At 48.1% G+C, this 23,382-nt stretch overlaps 1 protein-coding gene across 1 annotated transcript in view; it reads left to right on the top strand.

Annotated features, from left to right (window-relative positions):
• The window catches only part of LOC132587924 (protein FAM169B-like), an 88,863-nt gene that overhangs the window by 43,185 nt on the left and 22,296 nt on the right, over positions 1-23,382 (top strand). The window contains exons 4-5 of the mRNA XM_060260339.1: positions 7,848-7,933; positions 15,114-15,288. Coding sequence (XP_060116322.1) covers positions 7,848-7,933; positions 15,114-15,288 — 261 coding nt within the window. The remainder of the gene's footprint in view (positions 1-7,847; positions 7,934-15,113; positions 15,289-23,382) is intronic.

Below are 23,382 nucleotides of genomic sequence, written 5' to 3'. Positions count from 1 at the left end.
ATGATTCTAAGTGATTTAAAGAGACAAATGCCTTCTCCAAGCTGGCCAACAGGGCAATGGGAGCTTCAAAAGTCACACAATATGTGTGAAAGAGCCACATGTGGCTCCCGAGCTTCAGTTTGCTCCCCCCCCTCCCCTGGGCTGTATCTTAGTAGTAGATTGCATGCATGCAGAGAATTTTCTATTCAATCCCCTAACTTCTCCAGCTAGCAGTTTTTTGGTCAGACCTCTCCCTTTCTAAGGCCTTGGAGAGACACTGCCAGTCTACTGGACCCATGGCCTGGCTCAGTATAAGGCTGCTTCATTCGTTTGTGAACTGGGCCGTAAGAACTAGGAGAGGGGCTGTGGCTCAGTGGTAGAAATCTGGCATGCAGAAGGCCCCAGGTTCAATCCCCAGCGTCTCCAATGAAAAGGATCTGCTGGTAGGCGATGTGAAAGGCCTCTAGCAGAGACCATGGAGAACTGCTGCCAGTCTGAGTAGACAATACTGACCTTGCTGGGCTGATGGTCAGATTCCGTAAAAGGCAGCTTTAAGTTTTGCAAAGAGAGGCCAGTTTGAAACAATAACCAAACTAAAATGTTTGAACGGCTTGCCTCATTGCTCTTTCTACACCCTCTTTCTAATGTTAAGGGAAACGTTTACTTTTTGAAAACATTACCGTATTCAAAAGCAGGGACCCATCACTTTGGAAAAGTCCACGCCTCTGAGCAGCAGGCCCTGCTGGAAAAGCCACGCCTTAGCCAGGCACTTCCTGCGGTGGCCCAGTTATCACCCTGCGGTGAATTCCACTGCCCTAGGAAGGGATAAGTGAGTCAAAGAGCAGGAACCCCCTGGACTGGATTGGCTCAGGAGCAGCGCAGTCGCTCCCAGTGAAATAGTCCAACGGGTGTGCATTTTTTTTAGAAGTGATGGATTAATACCACCTGTACATAAAGAGAAAGAGAGATTTACAGTTTCGTAAACAGAAGTGCATTGTAGCTGGTTTTCTTAAGTGTAACCCGATATCTGAATTGGCTTGCTGTGGAATGGGAATGAGTACTTCTCTTGTAGTGGAGCAGAAAATATTTTGCAAGGAAATTCAGAACACGTTTATAATTCAACTCGTCTTCTTAACTTACTGCTTTAAGACAGACTTCACTTGGTAAGTATTCCGTAGGCATCTTCATCTAACCAGACACCTGCACATATCTTCATTTATATAACTCTTCCTGCCCTCTCCTCTCTCATACTTCTAGATGCTGTTGTGATGCCATAATGATGTCTGTTATCTCTTGATGAGCTTGGGGTGCACTTCCTCACAAACTGTCCCATAGTGTGTGCCACACCCAGGCGTGGCCAAAGTTGCTTAACATAAGAGCCATATAGAATAAACATCAGATGCTTGAGAACCTCAAGACATGAATGGCAGATGTTTGAGAGCCAGAAGGGAAGGAAAGAAAAGGAAGGGAAGAAAATAGATGGAAGGGGAGGGGAGGTGAAAAGAAAGCAATTTTAACTTTAAATGCATTCTCGCTGTCAGCTGGTTTGGCTTGGAGAAGTGATTTAAGGAGACAAATGCCTTCTCCAAGCTGGCCGACGGGGTGATGGGAGCTTTGAGAGCCACACAATATGTGTGAAAGAGCCACGTGAGGCTCCCAAGCCAAAGTTTGGCCACCCCTGGCCAAACCGTTCATAACAAAAGCTAGAAAGCCATCATATTCTCCTTCAGAACCTGTTTCAAGGACTTTTATTCTAACATGGATTCATGAAACCGCCTTCTTCTGAATCAGGACATTGGTCCATCAAGGTGAGTATTGTCTCCTCTGACCAGTAGTGGTGGCTGTCCAGGGTCTCAGGCAGAGAGAGCTCTTTCATATCATCTGCTGCTTGGTCCTCTAACTGGAGATGCCAGGAATTGAACTTGGATTTTGCAAAGCAGATGTTCTGCTACTAAGCCGTGAAGAAGAAGAAGAATTGCACATTTATACCCCCCCCTTCTCTCTGAATCAGAGACTCAGAGCAGCTTACAATCGCCTTTATCTTCCTCCCCCGCAACAAACACCATGTGAGGTGGGTGGAGCTGAGAGGGCTGTTACAGTAGCTGCCCTTTCAAGGACAACTTCTGCCAGAGCTATGGCTGACCCAAGGCCATTTCAGCTGGTGCAAGTGGAGGAGTGGGGAATCAAACTCGGTTCTCCCAGAAAAGAGTCTGCATACTTAACCACTACACCAAACTGGCTGTCTCATTTAATTCTTGCAGTATATATATATATATATTTTTTTTTTTTATTTATCTGAGATTTATATCCCGCCCTTCCCACTAGGTGGCTCAGGGCGGCTTACAACATGTAAAACTAACATAAAATATAAAATTAAGCATTAAATTAACATTTCATAATTTATAGTTAAAATCTAAACAATTATTATATACATAAACATTAAAATCATACAGCGGTCTTAAAGCTACACTTGATTCAAATTCGATTTCAAATTCAGTATTTCGGTGTTCAGTGTTCGATGTTCGATGCCGGTTAGCTGTGGGCCAGCCAGAAGAGGGCTGTCTTACAGGCCCTGCGGAATTGGGTAAGGTCCCGCAGGGCCCTTACCTCTTCCGGCAGCTGGTTCCACCAAGATGGGGCCATTACGGAGAAGGCCCTGTCCCTTGTAGCTTTCAAACGGGCTTCCTTTGGCCCGGGGACAACCAGGAGGTTTTGAGTTCCCGATCTCAGTGCTCGCTGGGGAACGTATAGGGTTTCCCCCCAATTAAAATTGGAGGCATGTTTTATTTTTGCACTCAAATGCATAGTTTATCGATCAGCTTCCACAATAGCAAAAAGAGGATGGTATAGCGCATGCTTTACATGCGCAAGGTCACAGGTTCCATTCCCAGGACCTCCAATTATGAGAACCAGGTAGTAGGTGATGGGAAGAACCTCTCTACCTGAGACCCTGGAGAACTGCTGCCATTCAGAGCAGACAATACTAACCTTGATAGACCAATAATCTCACTCGGTAGAAGGATACTTCATGTGTTCATGTCCCTCTCCCCACTGTGGAATAGCCCAATTTCTTTTGTCACCTGACATCTTATTCATCTCTCGCCCAGGCTTCCAGGGCTCAGGAGAGCCAGTTTGGTGTAGTGGTTAAGTGTTCGGACTCTTATCTGGGAGAACCGGGTTTGATTCCCCACTCCTCCACTTACACCTGCTAGCACGCCCTTGGATCAGCCATAGCTCTGGCAGAGGTTGTCCTTGAAAGGGCAGCTGCTGTGAGAGCCCTCTCCAGCCCCACCCACCTCACAGGGTGTCTGTTGTGGGGGAGGAAGGTAGAGGAGATTGTGAGCCGCTCTGAGGCTCTTCGGAGTGGAGGGCGGGATATAAATCCAATATCTTCATCTACCTCACAGGGTGTCCGTTGTGGGGGAGGAAGGTAAAGGAGATTGTGAGCCGCTCTGAGGCTCTTCGGAGTGGAGGGTGGGATATAAATCCAATATCATCTTCTTCTTCTGGAATGACTGTTTGCCTTCTGAACAAACATAATGTTTCTGGGGATCTCTGAAGTTGTTAGCATGAGCTGCATCAAGGCATCTCGGTGCATCTTTTTTTTCTTTTCAAAGATTTTTTTTTTTTTTGGTTTTAAAGAACGCAGAAATATTTATTTTATTTAAAATAAATAATAATAAAGAAATAGAGAAAGAAGCAAAAATAATAAGTAAGAAATAACAAAGTATAAATATGCATAGATATTCCCCCTTCTACATTTGCAATTTCAATGCAGCTCGTAGAAGACACTAACAGTGCATTCAGTTATTGCCATAATATTACAAATCCAGTCTTCTAACATTTTCATTTCTCTTAAGCGTCTTGGTGCACCTTTGAGGTGATGCTGCTGACCATGTATTGGTGAGGATAAGTGATGGATGTGGTTCCCCCCTTTTCTCCTTAATGTCAGCTGTCAGACACTTCCAACGTGTGGGCTTAATTTTCCGAGATGGGTTTCAGCTTCTTTTGTGCCACTCACCCAGCAAAACATTAGGAGTGACTGCGTTGACTTTTAAATCTCATTTTCAAAAAATCCCAGCCTTCTGTGACCTTTTGCACAGCTTCTCTTCCTTGCCACTAGCACTTACCTTCGGATTAATAATTGCATCCTTCTCTATATGGGTTGTCTCCAAACAGGTAGGAATCTAATGCGGAATGAGCAGGAAGGGAAGATTGCCAACCCTCCCTCCAAAGTCGGTGGGGAACTGCTCAAGTAATGAGCCGCTTTATCTGACTCTTGATATTATTACCCTTTAAATGAAAAACGAAGAACAGAATTTTAAAAGAATATCTAGGGACATGTTGCATTACTGTCTGTCTTAATGGTTTAAATCAGGGGTGTCAAACATGCGGCCCAGGGGCCAAATCAGGCCCCCGGAGGGCTCCTATCAGGCCCCCGAACAACTCGCTGTCATCTGCTTCCTTCTCCCTCTCTCTTGCTTCCTTCTGCGTCACAGCTTGCTTTGCCAGGCTTGCTCAGTCACACAGGATCTACAGAGCAAAACCTCTATTTTGTCCATTGGCGGAGGCTCCTCCCTTGGAGAGGAATGGACAGAGAGGTAGCGCTTGCTTTGCCAGGCTCTCTCAATTGCACAACAGAGCTACTGAGCCAAGCCTCTTTTCCTTCTGTTGGCGGAGGCTTCTCTCCCTCCTGGTGTCAAGTCGGCAGATTCAATAACGAGTCGTTGTTGATACAAAGAAACTACTTTATTGATACTGATACTTGAGGTTATACCAGCATTGAAAAGACTAAAGAATAACCTGTAGATACATAGTATATAAGGGACACTTCAAAGGGATTCCTAAGGGGGGAGGATTATGCAGGGAACATTCACACATTGATGTTACCAATTCAGTCTCAGGCTTGCATGGCCTTGATCGTTGTGGGCTCCTGACTCCCTTCCGAGAGCCAGGCCTGAGAAGGCACAGATAAGACTTTCACATCTTTCCATTTCAAAGCAAGGCTATTCACTACAGGAAGGGAGGGGTAGGAAAGGTACAAGCTAGCAGCATTTGAATATACTTTGGTTCTACCCAGAATGCTGACTGAGCCAGAGTTACAGACAGACTTGACACCTGGCCCCCTGGAGAAGGCAGGAAAGAGCCAGAACTTCCTTTGCCCAGTTCCCTGGATCCCATGGGAGAAATGCAAAGATAGTACCCTTTAAGACCAATGAGTACTAATGGTTTAAGCATGTTTTATTTTAAGTTTAAAAAAAAATCTTTAATTGTGTTTGTGTCCTAGGTACACACATGGCCCGGCCCAATATGGTCTGGCTTGACAAGCAGTGTTCCCTCTAAGCTGAGTTGGTGTGAGCTAGCTCACTGATTTTTAGCCCCCGACACTCAGCCTTCCATCCTTCCGAGGTCGGTAAAATGAAGACCCAGCTTGCTGGGGGGAAAGTGTAGATGACTGGGGAAGGCAATGGCAAACCACCCCGTAAAAAGTGTGCCGTGAAAACGTGAGAGCAACATCACCCCAGAGTTGGAAACGACTGGTGCTTGCTGTCACGGCTGGGGCCGGGTGAGGCAAAGTCCAGAGGCAGTCCGAGGTCTGTAGCCAGCAAGCAGGAGTGTCCGAGGTGCCAAATCCAAATCGCTGTGCAAGTATCGCAGGTCCGAGGTCCAGAAGCCGAGGTCAGGGAGTCCAGAAGTCAAAAGCCAAAGTCAGGGAGTCAGGAACCAAAGTCAAGCCGGAGTGGATGCTAGAACGTCAGGGAGATGACTAGTTGCTTCCACAAAGCCTCCTCCCAAAGCCCACAGCTATATAGCCCTCTGCTGGCTGTTGCCCATTTGGGCTAATTGCTGGCTCTGGGAGGCAGCCAGGATCCTGTTACAACTCAAGCATCCTTGCTCTTAGGAGGGCCAGAATCCTCTCAAAACTCAGGACTCAGGGAGCGTCTTGCTTGTGAGCGTGCCGCCCTCCTCCGATCCCTGAGGTCCTGACGGAGGCGGTCACGCACACGAGCCACCCGAGAGGGCGAGGCAGGGGGGCTGGGATCTTCTTCAGCAGGAGGCAGGGGTACTGGTGCAGGTGGCAGGGGTACAGTTTCCTTGGCAGACTCGTCTTCCTCTGCAGGGTCCCCAGCACCCATGACACTTGCATAGGGGACCTTTCCTTCCTTTCCTTCACACATTTTTGTCTTAGCTCAGGAAGGATGACCACAGAGCACATTAATTTCTGCAGTAGCTCACAACTCTAATGCTAGTAGCTCACAAAGTAGAATTTTTGTTCACAAGACTGCAGCTTAGAAGGGAACATTGCCAACAAGGCCTCATTTATATCAGATCCAGCCCTCGTAACAGATGAGTTTAGATAGACAGTTTAGATAGACAGAAACACGGCAGCACATATTTTAAAAATGTGTTTCTTATTTATATCAAAATGTTGTGGGTGGGGAGCAGTTGCACTGTACACACACTGATAAATATTCATGAATCTTGTGACATTCCTGTGGGAACTCTTTACTTACATATAATTAAAAAAAAACTTTTCTCCCCTTCAAAAGTTTTTTCTTCTTCAGAGAACTTAATTTTAACAAGAGTTGTGTTGGGGGGGGGGGGATTAGAAAACCAAGAGAACGCCGTGCTCTCCTCATTTTATCTTCCATAGATTTCAATTTTAATGCATCACCCAGTTTAATGTCTGTTTCCTTGCTCCTTTACAGTCCTCTCAGCTGTCTAGCCATTTCCTTTTTTTGTGAGCTTTGTTAGTTTAAGGAACACGGAGAACCAAAGTTACTGTTCCCCTTCATATATTTCATAATCACCGTCTCTGGGAGTGATTGACATTTCCCTTAAGTCTGCTTTAATGGGATTACGGTAGGGTAATGTTTGGAGAGAAGGGGTCGAGGGGAACAGAAGAACGAATAGTTTCCTGACACCACCTGAAGTAATGAAGAAGAGTCACCTTTTTAATGGGTATTGGTCCAAAAAGTTCCATTTGTACCTTTCATGGAACACTCCGTGTCATCATGGCTTTTCTCTGAATTAAAAGTCTAGATGTAAAAGTTTGCAAGCCCTGTAATAGGTAATAAGTTGGTCTTTATTTGCTGCTTTAAAAAAAAAAAAAAACCTATTGAATTTCAGTAGGAAGCTAGGCAAACTTCTAAGCTAAGAGTTCTTAAGACAGAACCCATGGCCTGCTGGGAGATTCAAATCTGGTAGCACCTTAATGACGAACAAGATTCAAAAGTCAAAACTCCAGGGATGGAATTCTAGCAGGAGCTCCTTTGCATATTAGGCCACACCCCCTGATATAGCCAATCCTCCAAGAGCTTACAAAAAAGAGCCTTGTAAGCTCTTGGACGATTGGCTGCATCAGGGGATGTGGCCTAATATGCAAAGGAGCTCCTGCTAGAATTCCACCCCTGTGAAACTCCCTTTGTCAGATATGAGCAGGAATGCAGACTGCAGAGCCTTTATTCCCTGAATATCTCATTGCTCTTTAAGGTGCTGCTGGACTCGAATTTTGCTCTTACACTGCAGACCAACGTGGCTACCTACCTGAAGGCAAGTGGGGGGTGGGGGTGGGGTGGAACCCTCTCGCCTATGTTTACTGATGGACTGGAAACTTTCTTTTGAGATTTCCTAATTCCAGCAGCCCCAGAAGAGCATGAACTTCCCCCTCCTCACTAACATCTGGTTTGCCAACAATGGAAGTGCAACAGGAAAAGAATAACTAGGCACATAACACAAGAGAAGCCAAGAACCCATGGGTGTCTTTTTGAATCTGTACAAGCTCTTGATATCATTGCAGTAAACATCACAAAAACAGATCTTCCTTTGTTTCCTCTTCCTTCCTCCTCCCCCCTCCTTTTTTTCAGTTTTAGCTATTTATTTGCACAATTCTTGGTGGCCCGTTGAAGATATAGTGAAGACGGCTGATCCTTCCCGAGAAGGGCTGATACAGGTACGGACATTATTAAATGCGAAGCACTTACCTTTTGTGTGAACAAGATGCCTCAGTAATAGTTTGTTTTTTACTCTTTAAAAAAATGGAAATGCCCCAAAGCCCCTCAGACCTATCTATGGGACAGGTCATGGAAAATATTCGTTTTCATAATTATTTTTTTAGGTCTTCCCCTGCAGAGAATTTGGAATATGTTGGAACTGTGGGCAGTATTGGCAGGGGCAGATGAAAGAAGACTGCAGATTTATACCCCGCCCTTCTCTGTGATCTCAGAGCACCTTACAATCTCCTTTATCTTCTTCCCCCACAACAGACACCCTATGAGATGGGTGGGACTGAGAGAGCTCTGACAGAAGCTGTTGGAATTGTGGGCAGTATTGGCAGGGGCAGATGAAAGAAGACTGCAGATTTATACCCCGCCCTTCTCTCTGATCTCAGAGCACCTTACAATCTCCTTTATCTTCTTCCCCCACAACAGACACCCTGTGAGATGGGTGGGGCTGAGAGAGCTCTGACAGAAGCTGCCCTTTCAAGCACAGCATCTATGAGAGCTATGGCTGACCCCAGGCCATTCCAGCAGCTGCAAGTGGAGGAGTGGGGAATCAAACCTGGTTCTCCCAGATAAGAGTCCACGCACTTCACCACCACATCAAAGTTTTCTCTCCTCTGCACCCTCTACTGAGTTTTCAGCACATGCCCTTGGCAATCAACTGAAATCTTGTAGTTGATTGATCATTTTCTAGGCATTAGATTGTCTATTAATTTTTGGATTCGAATGTAAATAAATTTACATAGTGCCTGAAACTTTTTGAGGCTCTGAAGATAAGCTCACCATTTAATAGGCGAAAGCTACAACTCATTGGTAGAAGGAAAGGTTAAAATAGAGAAACAGCACAAGAAAACGTTGGTGAAAGATACATAATCTAATATATAATCTCATGCAGATTTTAAAATTAGAAAATATTGCAGATTTTGTAAAAAGTGTAAAACAGTAAACAATGCAAATACCAGTTTACAAAAATTAGAAAACAACACAGTACAATTATTTATTTATTTGCTTCATGTAAACCCCATGTTTCTTTCCACGGGGAACTCACAGTGGCTCATGTTGTTCTCCTCTCCATTTTATCCCCACGGCAACCCTGTGGGATAGGTCAGGCTGAGAGAGTCTGTGACTGGCCCAGGGTCACCCAGCAGGCTTCCATGGGCAGAGGGTGGGGATTCAACTTCGGGTCTCCTAAATTCTAGCCCAACACTCTGACCATCATACCGGCTCTCTATAAGTAGCTCTTCCCAATCTTTTTGAGCCTGTGGCAGACCCGAAGCCAGAAAATTTTGGGTGGAGGGGCCTTTGAGGTAAGAAATTTGGTGGGGAATCAATCCCGGTTTTCCCAGATAAGAGTCCAGACACTTAACCACTACACCCAACTGGCTTTGTTTAAAGGGATTTACAAATACCTTCTGTCTCGGATCATTGAAACATGCACTGCAGTTATTCTGTTGGAGTTCTTTGTTTAAAGGGATTTCTCCAGCTCAAAACCCCCTACAGTTTTGGCGCGGCTAGATGGAGATATACGGCTGTCCTTTTTAATTGTACGTGTCCCTAGTTTAGGGTTCCTCAACCTTTTTGGGTCTTCAGGCATCTTTGGAGTTCTGACACATTGTGGTGGGGGACAGCCACAAAGCAATTGCTACCAAAATGGCTGCAGCAGCAGGCGGAGCCAGCTGCAAAATGGCTGCTGCAGTTTACCTTCAGTCAGGGGTCATTTTGTAGAAAAAAAAATAGGTGGTGGAGCTCATCCAGGGATTGTTATGTAGCTGCACATACTATTCAACGGACAAGGAGGTGGAACTCTCAGAAAGGTTCAGGAGCTGCGCTCCTGTGAGCTCCCACTGCATCTGAGGCCTGCCTTCAGTCACACATTGAAGATCCTTGTGTTGGGGTGGCAGCTACTGGCAAACCAACACTTAAACCCCAGTCCAGTGGCCCATCAGAAGTCTTGGTGGGCAAAAGCCCTGTCTGATTCACTCACTTTCTAAACACCCATGGACACCACAAAAGATGTTGCTGTTTGCCATGGCATTGGTTGGTGGGGGGCGGGGGGCTGGTCTAGTTAAAGACGCTGTAAGAGGACAGGGAATAGGCAGTGATGGCCAAACTTGTGGCTCGGGAGCCACATGTGGCTTTTTCACACATATTGTGTGGCTCTCAAAACTCCCATTTCCCCATCGGCTGGCTTGGAGAAGGCATTTCTCTCTTTAAAACACTTCTCCAAGCCAAGCCAGCTGGTGGCTTAGAAAATGCATTCAAAGTTAAAGTTGCTTTCTTTCCACCTCTCCTTCCCTCCCCCATATATATATATATATATCCTTCCTTCCTTCCTTCCTTCCTTCCTTCCTTCCTTCCTTCCTTCCTTCCTTCCTTCCTTCCTTCCTTCCTTCCTTCCTTCCTTCCTTCCTTCCTTCCTTCCTTCCTTCCTTCCTTCCTCTTACGTTCATGTCTTGTGGCTCTCAAACATCAGACTCTCGTGGCTCTTACATGAAGCAAGTTCGGCCACCCTGGGTATAGGAGGTCCTTTTAAAAAAGCCATGCTTCTGTCTTCTTATTCTCTCTGTCCTCTCCAGGGTAGATGTTTCCTAACTTTCTCCCTCACCCTCTTACTCATGTCCAACTATGTTAACAGTGTAAGCGGAGCGGGAGCCAGCTGAGGGCGCCGAGGGCGCCGTGGATGAGTTGCGGGCGTCAGTTGGAAGGGCTGGGAGTAGTGACAAGCCCCTGGGGAGTAGAGGGGCCGAGGAGAAACGAGCGGCGAGTGAACCCCAGGACGAAGGTTTGGCGGGCACCTTTAGGCACCGCCTCCTGCTCCCCCCTCCTTTTTTGTCATCCTACGCCCAACCACCCATCCATCCATCCTTCTGTCTGCAAGCGCCAAATAACACACTTGGCTCAATAACCTGGGTATCCCCAATTAGAGAAGCCCTATACGGGGCTCAGGGGAGCCCAAGTTGCGTGCTGAGTCAAAAAAGATCAGAGGCGACACAGATAGAAGCTGTGCTCCCTGGCCGGACTAATCAAGAGATCGCAAGACGGACTTTGCCCCCCCACCCCTCTCTTCAGATCACCAGGCTCAGATGCCCGAGCGGCTGAATCAAACCCGAAGTTGGGACCATCTGCATCTGCACTTTAACATCATTGGGACTAACTTAACATCTTGCCATTACCAGCACCTGCACTTTAACATCACCAAGACCACCACTGGGACTGAAACTGTAAATGTTATTAATGAAGAACATCTATGGGCAGTGTGCAATTTGTCATCCTACCCAACAGACTATCTGGACTCACACCCCACGGATGAACGACGGCTATCTCACTAATAGAACCAATTTTATTATTGTTAATTAATTATTGATTATTTTACCAATCAATTAGCGATTGACTTAATATTTAGATATATATATATATATATAAAAAAAAAAAATTTTTTTTCCTTAACTTATTAATTAGGATGGGGGGTGGGAGGGATTATTTATTAATAAGTTTAGGAATTAATGAATTTATATGAATTTAAACTAATTGGTTGTAAGATGGATTGGGAGGGCTAACTAAATTAATTAATTTAAGACATAAGTAGTGGGTCTATTAGCCGGGAACCGGAGGGGTTGTGGTGAGGAGGGTAAATTGAAACGGCAGGTGCAAACAAATCGGGGGAGTGACACCGGTGGGTTTATCTTGGGTTCATTTTGGTTTGGTGCAGATGTTTGGCCAGGGGATTCCAGTGCTCCTGGGGAGGGGAAGATATGACGGTGGGAATAGACAAAAATATAAGGGAAGGAGACAGAGACGAAATGGTGCTCGGCCACCTTCCAGTCTACTTCCCATCCCAATGGTAGCAGGTAGTGGGACCAAGAGGAAATGCTCGCCTCTGTCATTGGTGTTATGTAATGCCAGGTCCATAAATAATAAGACCGCAACCCTTAGGGAGTTTCTGCTACGGCAGAACATGGACCTGGCTTGCGTGACCGAGACCTGGGTGAGGGACGGGGAGACAGTAGCCCTCTCCCAGATGTCCCCCCCGGGATACTCGGTCTTTCACCAATCACGGATGAGCGGGCGGGGGGGAGGGGTAGCACTACTCATACGGGAGGATTACTCCTTTCGGGCTCTCCCGGATCCAAAGATTGATGGGATTGAATGCACCGGTCTGGCATGGGATGTTGGAGAGGGGTTGGCGGTTTGGCTGGTGTACCGTCCGCCCAACGCACCAGCTAACGCCTTACCATCACTATTGGAGGCAGTGGCGGGCTGGGCGTTGGAGTACCCGAGGCTTATGGTCCTGGGTGACTTCAACGTCCATGCCGACGACACGGCCTCCACTCAGGCGATGGACCTAGTGTCGTCCATGGCGACACTGGGACTCTCTCAATTTGTCACGACTCCCACGCATCAGGCCGGGCATACATTAGACCTGATCTTTGCAGCCGGGATTTTGGTGAACGATATCGCCGGAGAAGCGGTACCATGGTCGGATCACCTAGCCCTTAAGGCCCGTGTGGGGATGCCGCCCCAACCCTGTATGGGCGGAGAGCCTATTTTGGCTCGCCCTCGGGGCTTGATGGACCCGGAACGGTTCCAAACGGCCCTAAGGGATCCCTGGCCCACTGGCAATTCCCTCGATGACCTGGTGGAAATCTGGCAGGGCCAGCTGTCCAGGGCTATCGACGAAATTGCACCCCGGCGCCCTCTGCGCCCTCGCACGAAGCTGGCTCCATGGTATACCTTGGAGTTACGCCAGCTGAAACAAGGGCTCAGACGACTAGAGAGGCAGTGGAGGCATACTCGGGACGAAGCAACGAGAACATCCTATAGAACGTTTATGAAGTCTTATGAGGTGGCAGTCAAGGCTGCAAAGAAAGATTACTTTGCAACCAAGATTGCATCTGCAAACTCGCGCCCAGCACAATTATTTAGAATAATTGGGGATCTTACAACGTTGCCACAAGGCAAACCAAATGTTAGAGAATTAGGAATAGGCTGTGAGGCATTTGCGAAATACTTTGCAGATAAAATCTCGCTGCTCCGCCAAGACCTGCCTACCACATTAGATACAGTGAGTGAAATTGAGGCTCCGTGCCTGTCTTCAGGTTTAGTGCTGGACCACTTCGACCCACTCAGCCTGGAGGAAGTCGACAGAATCCTCTCTGCTGCTCGCCCGACAACATGTGATCTGGACCCTTGCCCCTCCTGGCTGATTAAATCTTGCCAAGGGGAGCTTAGATGCCCTTTACGGGACATCATAAATAGATCCCTTTTAGAGGGGCATTTTCCAACACCTCTGAAAGAGGCTTTGGTCCGCCCTCTCCTGAAAAAAGCTACAGCAGACCCGGCCGAATTGGCGAACTACCGGCCGGTGTCCAATTTACCGTTCTTAGGTAAAATTATTGAGAGGGCCGTGGCGTTGCAGCTACAGGGGTTTCTGGATGACGCTTCTGTCTTAGACCCATGTCAGTCTGGTTTCCGGCCGGGCCATGGGACGGAGACGGTGCTGGTCGCCTTAGTAGATGACCTCCAACGGCAACTGGATCGGGGCGGCGTTGCGGTACTGATGCTGTTAGATCTGTCGGCTGCATTTGATACAGTCGACCATCGGCTACTGACGCGCCGCCTCGCCGACATTGGGGTCGAGGGGTTGGCCTTGCAATGGCTTTCCTCCTTTCTCCTAGGTCGGGGACAGAGGGTGGCTATCGGGAGCGAGCGGTCCCGGAGGCGCACACTGGATTGTGGGGTGCCCCAGGGAGCAGTTCTCTCCCCGATGCTGTTTAACATCTATATGCGCCCCCTTGCCCAGATTGCCCGGCGGTTTGGGCTGGGTTGTCATCAATATGCAGATGACACCCAGCTCTATCTACTAATGGATGGCTGGCCCGGCCCCGCTCCAGGGAATCTCGACCGGGCATTACAGGCTGTAGCGACATGGCTCAGGCTGAGTGGGCTGAAGTTGAACCCAGCGAAGACAGAGGTCCTATGCGTGGGTCGCGGCGCTCTGGGAAGGGAAATAGCTCTCCCGGCCTTCGATGGTGCGCCATTGAAAGCAGCGCGCCAGGTAAAGAGTCTGGGTGTTTTACTGGAGCCTTCATTATCGATGGAGGCCCAGATAGCAGCCACTGCCAAGTCAGCATTCTTCCATCTGAGGCGGGCAAGGCAGTTGGCCCCTTTCCTTGAGCGCCGGGACCTCGCAACAGTGATCCACGCAACGGTCACCTCAAGACTAGACTACTGTAACGCCCTCTACTTGGGGCTACCTCTGTGCCGGACCCGGAAATTGCAGCTAGTGCAGAACGCGGCGGCCAGGCTGTTGTTGGGACTCCCGAAACGGGAGCATATATGGCCGGGACTACGTGAACTGCACTGGCTGCCGATTATATACCGGGTCCAGTACAAAGTGTTGGTCGTTACCTTTAAAGCCTTATATGGCCGAGGACCTGCCTACCTGAGGGACCGTCTTTCCCCATATGAACCCCAGAGAGCACTGAGGTCAACGGGGAAAAACTTAATGACTATCCCTGGGCCGAAGGAAGTTAAATATCAGAGCACCAGAATACGGGCCTTTTCGATCGCGGCCCCTACCCTATGGAACCGACTCCCCGAGGAGGTGCGGGCCCTGCGGAGCCTTGAACAGTTCCGCAGGGCCTGCAAGACCATCCTTTTTAAATCAGCATATTCGGACTGCTAAGAAAAATGGTAATTAAAGATCCGCCAATGCGGTCCAAAGATCTATACCGCAGTATAATTGTATCTACTAGACTGGTTTTTAATTTAATGTTTTAATGTTTTATTGTTCTATAATGTAATTCTAATGTTTTATTTATTATGGTGTGTTTTTATGGATTGCTGTTAGCCGCCCTGAGCCTGCCAAGGTGGGGGAGGGCGGGATATAAATGAAATTAATAAATAAATAAATAAATAATGTATAATCCCGGAATAACTCTGTGCAAGTTCAAGACATTTGGACATGTCTCATATTATTTTTATGATCTTTGGAAGTTCTGTCTCCTTTGGTATTTTTATCCGCATGAGTCAGCTATATTAAATATTTGAAAACTTTTTCTTGGAAGTCAGGTCCCCCCCCCCCCCCCCAGTCCTTTCATTTTTTTTTTCTTCCTCCATTTGCTTTGTAAGGTCCAGACGTTTAGGGAAAGAATTGTCCTCTTTGTGCTGAACTACATCATTTTTGGAATGCAAGAGAGGAGCTCGACTTGGGATGCAGTCTTCGTGCCTCACTCTGAGAGGGAGCGTGCCAAAATTTTCTGGAGGAGTGGAGAAGCAGTTGCCTTCTACACAGTCAAAGCAAAAGGTATGCTTGTTTGGGAGCAGGCGTTGCCACCAGTGGAGAGCCAGTTTGGTGTAGTGGTGAAGTGTGTAGATTCTTACCTGGGAGAACCGGGTTCGATTCCCCACTCCTCCACTTGGAGCTTCTGGTCAGCTATCTCTCTCGTAGGAGGTCCTTGAAAGGGCAGCTTCTGTCAGAGCTCTCTCAGCCCCACCCACCTCACAGGGTGTTTGTTGTGGCGGGGGAAGGGAAAGGAGATTGTAAGCTGCTCTGAGATTCCGAGTACAGGACAGGATATAAATCCAATATCTTCTGGGCATATTGGCCAAAATTATGAGGTGGCTTTTCAGATTTTAAAGGTGTTTGTGGGGGGGGGGGGGGAGGTCTTCGGAGAGATGTAAAGATTTCTAGCTAAGTTTAAAGACCATGTCTTAGAAAGTGATTGTAAGCTACTCTGAGACTCTTTTGGGTAGTGAAGGGCAGGGTTATAAAACCAACTCTTCTTCTTCCAAGCCAGATCTGCAAATTATACTTTGAAGTGGATTTCCACTTCTGGTTTGGGGACAGCCTGCGGTTTCAGCAAAGGAGTTTGCCAGATTCAGATATGACAGCAAAGTCTGGTTTTTGCAAGCCAAAGCAAGGGGCAGAGTAAAATCTTAGATGCTGCTCTGATTTGGCCGTTGCATCCCGACTGTCTTTCATTTCCAGTTTTATTCTTCTAGCTCGTACCATTTTTTTTTTTGCACTATATATAAAACTTGGAACATGACAGAGTGAAACACATAAGTTTGGGCCAAGCCATGGCTTTATTTGATTTTATTTGAAGCCAGGGATCTTTGAGTTGCTTTCTTTGCTTTTGTGTAGGCGTGTGCGTGCATGCACAACTCACACAATGGGTTGACTTTGGGCCGCGTTCAATGAGAGACCTCCTCTCCCCAACACGAGCGCTCTGTCTGCAGAAGGTCTCTTCGGACCGACGCCTGCCAAGCCAAGTTTGTTAATCAGGGGGACTTGTTGGAATGCGCAATTTTGTTTGGTTTGGGTCTTTTAGATGTGGGGCAGGACCCGGGGCTGGGCTCTTCTTGGCCTTTGGGATGTTGAAGAGCGTTTATGGCTGTCTGCTTTCTCTGCCCTCTTAATTGCTGTTTACGCTTCTGCCTGGCTCCCAGGTTAGTCATTTAGTGCTTGTGGCCCAGCCGAAAAGATTAAAGGCTGTGGAGGGGCCGGTTGCATAAGGGCCTCCTTCTTCTTTTGGGTTCCTACGTCTTTCCCCTCAACCAAAAACGCTCCGTAAAAAGAGAACAATAGCTGGAGACATTATTATTTTATTACTACTGGAGTCTGTTTATTTACTTCATTTCACACCCTGCTTTCCTCCCCGAGATGGGTACTCATTTTACTGACCTCGGAAGGATGGAAGGCTGAGTCAACCTCGAGGCAGCTACCTGAAAACCTAGCTTCTGCCGGGGATCGAACTCAGGTTGTGAGCGGAGCTTAAGACTGCAGTACTGCCGCTTTAACACTCTGCGCCACGGGCTGGGGGGAAAGTGTAGATGACTGGGGAAGGCAATGGCAAACCACCCCGTAAAAAGTCTGCTGTGAATGCGTTGTGAAAGCAATGTCACCACAGAGCTGAAAATGACTGGTGCTTGCTCAAGGGACCTTTCCTTTTTCCTTCCTCCCCAAAGGCGACCCAGAGTGCTCACAGCATTCTCCTTTCCTCCCTTTTATCCTTATAGCAACAACCCTGCAAAGTAGGTTAAGGCTCAGAGCATGTGACTGGTCCAAGGTCACCCAGAGAGCTTCTGTGGCAGATTGGAGATTCGAACCTGAGTCTTCCAGATCCTGTTCTGCTGCCCTGACCACGACACTCCTGCTGAAATGACCTCCTACTTGTTAAGAATGTGTGGGGAACAACTAGCCAATTTGGTGTAGTGGTTAAGTGCACGGACTCTTATTTGGGAGAACCAGGTTTGATTTCCCACTCCTCCACTTGCAGCTGCTGGAATGGCCTTGGGTCAGTCATAGCTCTTGCAAGAGTTGTCCTTGAAAGGGCAGCTTCCGTGAGAGCTCTCTCAGGCCCACCCACCTCACCGGGTGTCTGTTGTGGGGGAAGAAGATAAAGGTGATTGTAAGCCGCTCTGAGACTCTGATTCAGAGAGAAGGGGGGGGGTATAAATCTGCAGTCTTCTTCTTCTATATCTCCATTCTTGTTCTTGGGCCTGTTAAAAATGACTGGTTTTTTTTAACATAGAATCATAGAGTTGGATGGTACCTCCAGGGTCATCTAGTCCAACCTCCTGCACAATGCAGGAACTTCACAAATGCCTCCCCCACAAATGCCTCCCTCCAGTGACCCCTGCTCCTTTCCAGAACACGGCAAAAACCTCCAGGATCCCTTTCCAAACTGGCCTGGAGAAAAATTGCTGACTGACCCCAGAGCAGTAATTAGCATTTTCCTGGGCGTGTAAGAAAGGACCACGAGAACTAAGTACTGATGCAACCCTTTCCACCCTCTTTCACATGATCTGCCTGAGTTCACAGAATCACCATTGCTGTCAGATGGCCATCTAGCCTGTGCTTAAAAACCTCCAAGGAAGGAGAGCCCACCACTTCCCGAGGAAGCCTAGTCCACCGAGGAACTGCTCTGACTTTCAGGAAGTTCTTCCTAATGCTTAGCCAGAAATGCCTTTGATTTAATTTCAACCCGTTGGTTCTGGTCCAACTTTCTGGGGCCAAAGAAAACTCAGCACCATCCTCTAGACAGCCCTTGAAGTACTTGGAGATGGTCATCCTATCACCTCTCAGTCATCTCCTCTCCAGGCTAAACATACCTAGCTCCTGCAACCTTTCTTCATAGGACTTGGTCTCCAGAGTCCTCACCATCTTCATTGCCCTCCTCTGGACACCTTCCAGCTAGTGGTGCCCAGAACTGAACACAGTGTTCCAGAGCAGAGGAAAGTGATATCATTGCTTCATGTTAACATGAGATGTGTTGGTTGCTGGGCATAAAAATGAGTCTTGAGATGGGGATGGTAGCCCACTTTCCCACCTAACCAAAACACTCCAAGTAGGGTTTGCTGGGTCTGATCGTCCTGGTGGCAGGGGGAGGGAGGAGCTGTCCAGGAATGTGTATGTGGAATTTTTGGAGCGATGTCTCTGCCCACTGCATGGTCAGTACAATGACATTACATTGACGTGCTGCCATCACCTCAAGGACATCGTGCATTGACGCTCTAGCTCTATGGCCCAAGCACTATGGTTACCATAGAGGTTTTTTTGCCAAAATGTTAGCGTGTCGATACAACATCCCCAACACAATTATGTCACTTTTGTATGATGTCATCATGTTGTTTATTTATTTTATTATTTATTTATTACTTTACATTTATATCCCGCCCTCTCCGCAAGCGGACTCAGGGCGGCTTACAGTATCATAAAAACAATCAATTCCATAAAACATATAAAACCATAAAACATTTATCAAGTTAAAAACTAGTACGCTATCTCAATCTAGTCTGGCGGTATTGGGTTCTGACTATGACCGCCAGCTTCTGTAGGATGTCCGGTGGCAGCCCATTTTCAGTCAACCAGAAAAGCCTGCCTAAACAGTTCGGTCTTACAGGCCCTGCGGAACGCCGACAAATCCCGCAGGGCCCTTATAGCTTCTGGGAGGGTGTTCCAGAGTTCTGGTGCTGCCACCGAGAAGGCCCTAGATCTTGTTGCGGATAGCCTGGCTTCTTTTGGGCCAGGGGCAGACAGCAGATTTTTTGTCCCTGATCGCAGTGCTCTCTGGGGGATATATGGGGAAAGGCGGTCCCGTAGATAGGCAGGTCCCTGACCATAAAGGGCTTTAAAGGTTAATACCAACACCTTGAAGCAAACTCGGAACACAACAGGCAACCAGTGTAGCTCTCTCAGCACTGGCCGAATGTGCTCCGAATGTGCTCCGAATGTTGGCACGTGATGGGCCTTTTGCGGGGTGGGACTTCCTGCCCTGGCCAGCAGCAGACTGGAATCCCAAAGACTGGGGGATCCCCTGACTGTACTGGGGGTCTGGCAACCCTACCTCCAAGAGAATTTAGACCCAAGTGGTGTGTCTGTTACCTTCCCCCCCCCCCTCCGCTTTTAGATCAGGGGTGTCAAACATGCGGCCTGGGGAACAGATCAGGCCCCCAAGCAACTGGTTGTTATCTGCTTCTTTCTCCCTCTCTCTTGCTTCCTTCTGCATCACAGCTTGCATCGCCAGACTTGCTCAATCACACAGGAGTTACAGAGCAAAACCTCTGTTTTCTCCATTGGTGAGGCTCTTCCCTTAGGGAGGAAGGGACAGGGAGGGAGAGCTTGCTTTGCCAGACTCTCCAAATCGCACAGCAGAGCTGCTGAGCCAAGCCACTCTTCCTTCTGTTGGCTGAGGCTCCTCCCCCTCCTGGTCCCCTGGGGAAGGAAGGAAAGAGCCAGAGCTTCCTTTGTCCAGTTCCCTGGATCTCATGGAAGAGATACAAAGAAAGCACCTTAAAGACCTGCGAGTGCTAATGTTTTAAGCATGTTTTATTTTAAGTTTTTTTTAATTAAAACAAAAATCATGAATTGCGTTTGTCTGTGTCCTTTATAACGTTTATATGTCTGCTGCCTGCCATTATATTTTATGACCAACGTGGCCCGGTCCAACAAGATCTCATTTAAGTCAGATCCAGCCATCATAACCAATGAGTTTGACACCCCTGTTTTAGATGGTACCTCTCTTCCACACATCTGCAGAGTGTTTTAGGAGTCAGTGGTTTAGAGAAAGAGGGAGTTGTGGATGAGCAGGGCATTACGCAAGACGATTATCTTCGCCCGGACCAATTTCAAGGTGATTGCAACAAATTTCTTTTTGCTCAAATAATCAGGGATATTTTTTGAAAAGGCCTCTTGTGTGTCTGTTATTATTTGAGAGTCAGTGTGGCACAGTGGTTAGTATGTCAGGCTAGGATCTGGGAGACCCGGGTTCAAATCCTCTCTCTGCCCTTGGGGCTGCTGGGTGACTTTGGGCCAGCCACACTCTCTCAGCCTGACCTACTCCATAGGATTGTTGTGAGGACAGGCCAGAGGAAGGGAAAGCAATGTTGTAAGCTGCTTTGGGGTTTCCGTTGGGCAGAAAAGCGGGATATAAATCTCAAAAGAAATAAGAGATCTTTAACGATTTGATAAGCTCACAGAGGTATCTCCCTCAAGCCAGGTAAATAGGGTGTGTCACGGGCTGGGGCCAGGCCAGGCGAAGTCCAGGGGCAGTCCAAGGTCTGTAGCTGGGTAGCAAGGAGGGTCCAAAGCGCCAAAACCGAATCACAGTCCAGGTATCGTAGGTCAGAGGTTCAGAAGCCGAAGTCAGGGGGTCCAGAAGTCAATGCCAGAGTCAGGGGGTCAGAAGCCGAAGTGGATGCTAGAACGTCAGGTAAGTGACTAGTTGCTTCCACAAAGCCTTCTCTCAAAGCCCACAGCTATATAGCCCTCTGCTGTCTGTTGCCCATTTGGGCTAATTGCTGACTCAGGGGGCAGCCAGGATCCTGCTGAGACTCAAGCATCCTCACTCCTAGAAGGGCCAGAATCCTTTCAAAACTCAGGGCTCAGGGAGCGTCTTGCTCGTGAGCGTGCCGCCCTCCTCCGATCCCTGAGGTCCTGATGAAGGCGGTCACGCACACGAGCCACCCGAGAGGGCGAGGCAGGGGGGCTTGGATCTTCTCCAGCAGGAGGGAGGGGCACTGGTGCAGGTGGCAGGGGCACCGTTTCTTCTGCAGGCTCGGCTTCTTCTGCAGGGCCCCCAGCACCCATGACAGGGTGACTCTTACCTTGATTTGTAAATTGGGTGACTCTTATCTTGATTTGACTCTTATCTTGATTTGAGTGGCAGGTGAGACGGAAAACCAGAGTGCAACGTCTCTCAGCCAAAGGATCGGCTGCCTTACTGGTTTGGCAATTTTGGGATGTGGCGTTTTATGGATGGATTCCACATGGGTTCTTTTGCTGTGTAGCCCCACTTGGCCTGACAGATAAAATTTTTAAGTTTGAATCAGGGTGTCGAACTGATTTGTTATGAGGGCTGGATCTGACATAAATGAGACCTTGTCAGGCCGGGCCGTGTGTCATAAAATGTAATGCCAGGTAGGGGAGAGATTAATTTTATAAAGCACACAATTAAAGACTTTGTATCTCTCCCGTGTGATCGAGGGAACTGGGCAAAGGAAGCTCTGGCTTCTTCCCTTCCTCCCCAAGGATGTGGAGGGGGGTGGAGGAAAAGGGGCGTGGCTTCGTAGCTCTGCTGTGCCCTTGAAAGAGCCTGGCAAAGCAAGGAGCCTCAGCCAATGGAGAAAATAGAGGCTTTGCTCTGTGTGACTGAACAAGCTTCTGTGTGACTGAACAAGCCTGGCAAAGCAAGCTGTGAAGCAGAAGGAAGCAAGAGAGGGAGAAAAAAACCAGACTTGTTTGCGGGCCTGATAGAAACCCTCTGGGGGCCTGATCCATCCCCCAGGCCACACGTTTGACACCCCTGCTGTAGTGAACCTAAGAGACTTGATTACCAAAAACTTGCATCAAAATTCCTACACAGTTTGCTGATTTAGGTTTTAGGCACTTGTCTTACAATGTCATTAGACAGTTTGCATCTCTGTTGTTCGTCGGAAATGGCTTTTCCTAATTATGTCCATTCTTCTGCGGCAGGATGTTTGCCTGCCAGCTCTGATCCGTTAGCCTTCCAGCTGCATTTCAGGTTTTTGAGAAGTCCTATCAAGCGGATCGTAAGAAAGCCCACAGAATCACACCCTCGCCCTTTTACAGCCAATGTAGTCCTGGAAGCCAGAAAAGTCCGTCAGCTTCTCAAAATGAATGGTGTCAGGCTGCCAGAACCTGACAACTCTGTTGGGCTGTCTCCCTGTCCAGAGAGTGTTGGGTTCTTGGCTCACACAGGGTGTGTGTGTGTGGAGGGGGGGGTGGCTGGTGCTTTTCTTCGCTCTGGCCATCTGCTCTGATTTGTGAGTGACCAGGGGCGACGAGTCCCACCCCAGGATTCTCAGACCTTTGAATAAGCGGACTGCCCTTGTAAACGGGAACAGAGAAGAGAGAGTGACGTTATTCACGGCTTGGGCGCAGACGGAGAACAGGATTGCCAGTTAACTTGTGTGTGAGATCAGGAGGGGAAAAACAGAGGGAGCTCGCTTCTTCCAAACCATGGGTCTCTCTATCTGCGAAAGAAGAACCTCTTATAGCCAGGCCTGTTTAATTCACCAAGCCAAACGCAACTCATAAGCCGTGTATTGTGCTCAACCAGGGTGTCGGACAACTCCCCTGTGTTTGCAGTTCCAGGAACGCAGCAGAACCAAGAAGGTTGTTTTTGAGCCACTGGCGGGCCACCGTATATGATCACTGGGGCTTGCGTTTGGTTTGGGAAGGCTGCGTGTTGCACTGACACAGTTCTTAGCTATTAACAGGGCTGGCCCTAGACTATCTAGTGCCCTAGGCAAGGTTAACTTCTGGTGCCCCCCCCCCCCCACTGATAAGAAGACGACGACACTCAGTGCCTTAATTTGGCACCCCCAGAAGGCTGGCGCCCTAGGCAGTCACCTCATTTGCCTAGTGGCGGGGCTCAGCCCTGGCTATTAATTGGGCAGAAGGGGTTCACTTTTAGTGTTTGTGGGTGATGTGCTCCTTAGACAACAAGCCTCAGTGATGTCTGGCTGTTTGTAATAATAGGTCCGACTCAGGACATATCTGGGGACATTGGGGTGCAGCCAGGAGCAATAGGCTTGATTGAATTCCGAAGGGAGTTCTGAAGATCACATTTACGTAAGAACATAAGAGAAGCCAAGTTGGATCAGGCCAATGGCCCATCCAGTCCAACACTCTGTGTCACACAGTGGCCAAAAAACCCCAAGTGCCATTAGGAAGTCCACCAGTGGGGCCAGGACTGCTAGAAGCCGTCCCACTGTGTCCCACCAAGCACCAAGAATACAGAGCATCACTGCCCCAGACAGAGAGTTCCAACTATACACTGTGGCTAATAGCCACTGATTTAAAGGGACCACATTCCTTTTAAATGCCTTCCTTGGAGAATGGGCGCAGCTTGTCTTCAGGCTCATAGAATTC

This window comes from Heteronotia binoei, chromosome 19, assembly GCF_032191835.1.
Source record: "Heteronotia binoei isolate CCM8104 ecotype False Entrance Well chromosome 19, APGP_CSIRO_Hbin_v1, whole genome shotgun sequence".
NCBI classification, from domain to species: Eukaryota; Metazoa; Chordata; class Lepidosauria; order Squamata; family Gekkonidae; genus Heteronotia; species Heteronotia binoei.
The sequence above is the reverse complement of the archived record's forward strand: the minus strand, read 5'-3'. Positions and strand labels throughout refer to the sequence as shown.